This window comes from Pygoscelis adeliae, unplaced genomic scaffold (genome assembly GCF_000699105.1).
Source record: "Pygoscelis adeliae isolate BGI_AS28 unplaced genomic scaffold, ASM69910v1 Scaffold114, whole genome shotgun sequence".
Lineage (NCBI taxonomy): Eukaryota > Metazoa > Chordata > Aves > Sphenisciformes > Spheniscidae > Pygoscelis > Pygoscelis adeliae.
Window position 1 is genome coordinate 3923211 of NW_008824587.1, and position 1495 is coordinate 3924705.

The 1495-nt window shown below is 63.5% G+C and overlaps 1 protein-coding gene across 1 annotated transcript in view; it reads right to left on the reverse strand.

The window, feature by feature from the left end:
• The window catches only part of HMCN2 (hemicentin 2), a 42945-nt gene that overhangs the window by 2203 nt on the left and 39247 nt on the right, over positions 1–1495 (reverse strand). The window contains exons 72-74 of the mRNA XM_009322185.1: positions 599–748; positions 245–382; positions 4–58 (exon numbers count right to left, since the gene is read on the reverse strand). Coding sequence (XP_009320460.1) covers positions 4–58; positions 245–382; positions 599–748 — 343 coding nt within the window. The remainder of the gene's footprint in view (positions 1–3; positions 59–244; positions 383–598; positions 749–1495) is intronic.

Below are 1495 nucleotides of genomic sequence, written 5' to 3' on the forward strand. Positions count from 1 at the left end.
AGCAGAGTGCGTGCGGCGTCCGCACCCCGGGCGAGGTGGGTGACCCGCAGGAGCTCCCCTGCCAGGGGGGAGCGGTGAGCGGCAGCCCACGGCACCCCCAAATGCAGCTCCATCTCCAGTTGTGAAGCTCAGCCCAGCGGTGGGCTGAGCTCCCGGGGACGGTGCATGTGGGGAGATGGAGGCTGAGCCGGGCAGGACCAGGCTCCGCACCCCCGACATGCCTGGGGCCCCTGGCATCCCTCACCTGTAGCAAACTCCAGCTGCGACTCGTGCCGGAAGGTGCCCCGGGTGAGCAGGAACCCGCTCTGGGCATCCCCACCAGCGTGCGCCAAGGACCAGTAAACAGGGGCGATGACGGCAACCAGCACCCGCATCAGCGGCCCTGGGGGTGGGGGGGAAAGGGTGTCACTGCAGAGCCAGCACCCTCCTAAGGGGGCACCCAGCCCTCCCCAACCACTCCCGGCCCCCCTTGCCCATGGGCCATAGCACAGACAGGGGGTGCTGCTTTTGGGGGAAAAAAAAAAAAAAATCTTTTTTCCCCCAAGATTTTTACCTGAGCTTCATCCTCCCCAGGGGGAGGACAGGGGAGACCACCTACCTACAGCGGGTGGGATGCTGCTGATGCTGCTCCGGACAGCAGTGGTGCCAGAGTGCGGGTCATCCAGCACGCTGGCATCAAGGGTGGTGACGCCGAGCTCGTAAGCGTTGATGATGCCGACCAGGCTGCCCCGCACCCGGTGCGGCTCCCCTGGGGCAAAAGGGACAGGGGCAGCGGCGCTGGGACTACTCTCCCATGGGAAAGCAGGGTGCTTTCCTGTCTTCCCTCTCCATAATTTGTGTGTCAAGAAAAACCTCATTTTCTGGAGGTGAAGGCAGCCAGAGCAAGGCGGGCAGCATCCCTACCTGGCTGCAAGCACAGCCCCCAAAGACCCCGCGGGTCCGAGCAGCACGGTGCCGCATCAACAGGGGATGCTGCAAGCATCCCACCGTGACTTTTGCTCACCAAAGTGCACCAAAACCCCCCAGGCCCCTGCTGTGTATCAACCCCCACGGTCCTGGCCCCTGCCCCAAGCTTTTATTTGCTTCTCCTCCGGCACGCCTGGCAGCAGAGGGCACGCAGGGCACCCAGCACTTCCTCCGTGCTGCCGGCCAGCCTGGCCCTCTGCTCCCGAGAGGCAGTGGAAGAGGATGTGCTTGTGCATGTAGCAGAGCCCCTGGGAAAAGGGGAATTCAATCACGGGCAGCAAATGCAGGAAGCCTGGGGAGAGGCGAGCGAGGGTGTGGGCTGGCACGCAGCGGCTGCTCGGGTAAGGGTTTAGTCTGAGCTCAGACCTTCAGATGAGCAGTGGAAGAGAACAGGAGAGGGAAAACCGGGGTACAAATCAAGGGGTTTAGAGCGAGCAAGGAAAGGCAACATTCCTCCAAACCACCGTGTAGGAGGTCTTACCCCAGGGTGTGACAGCGCTGCGGGCAGCCCCAGCCCCCCGAGCCAGCC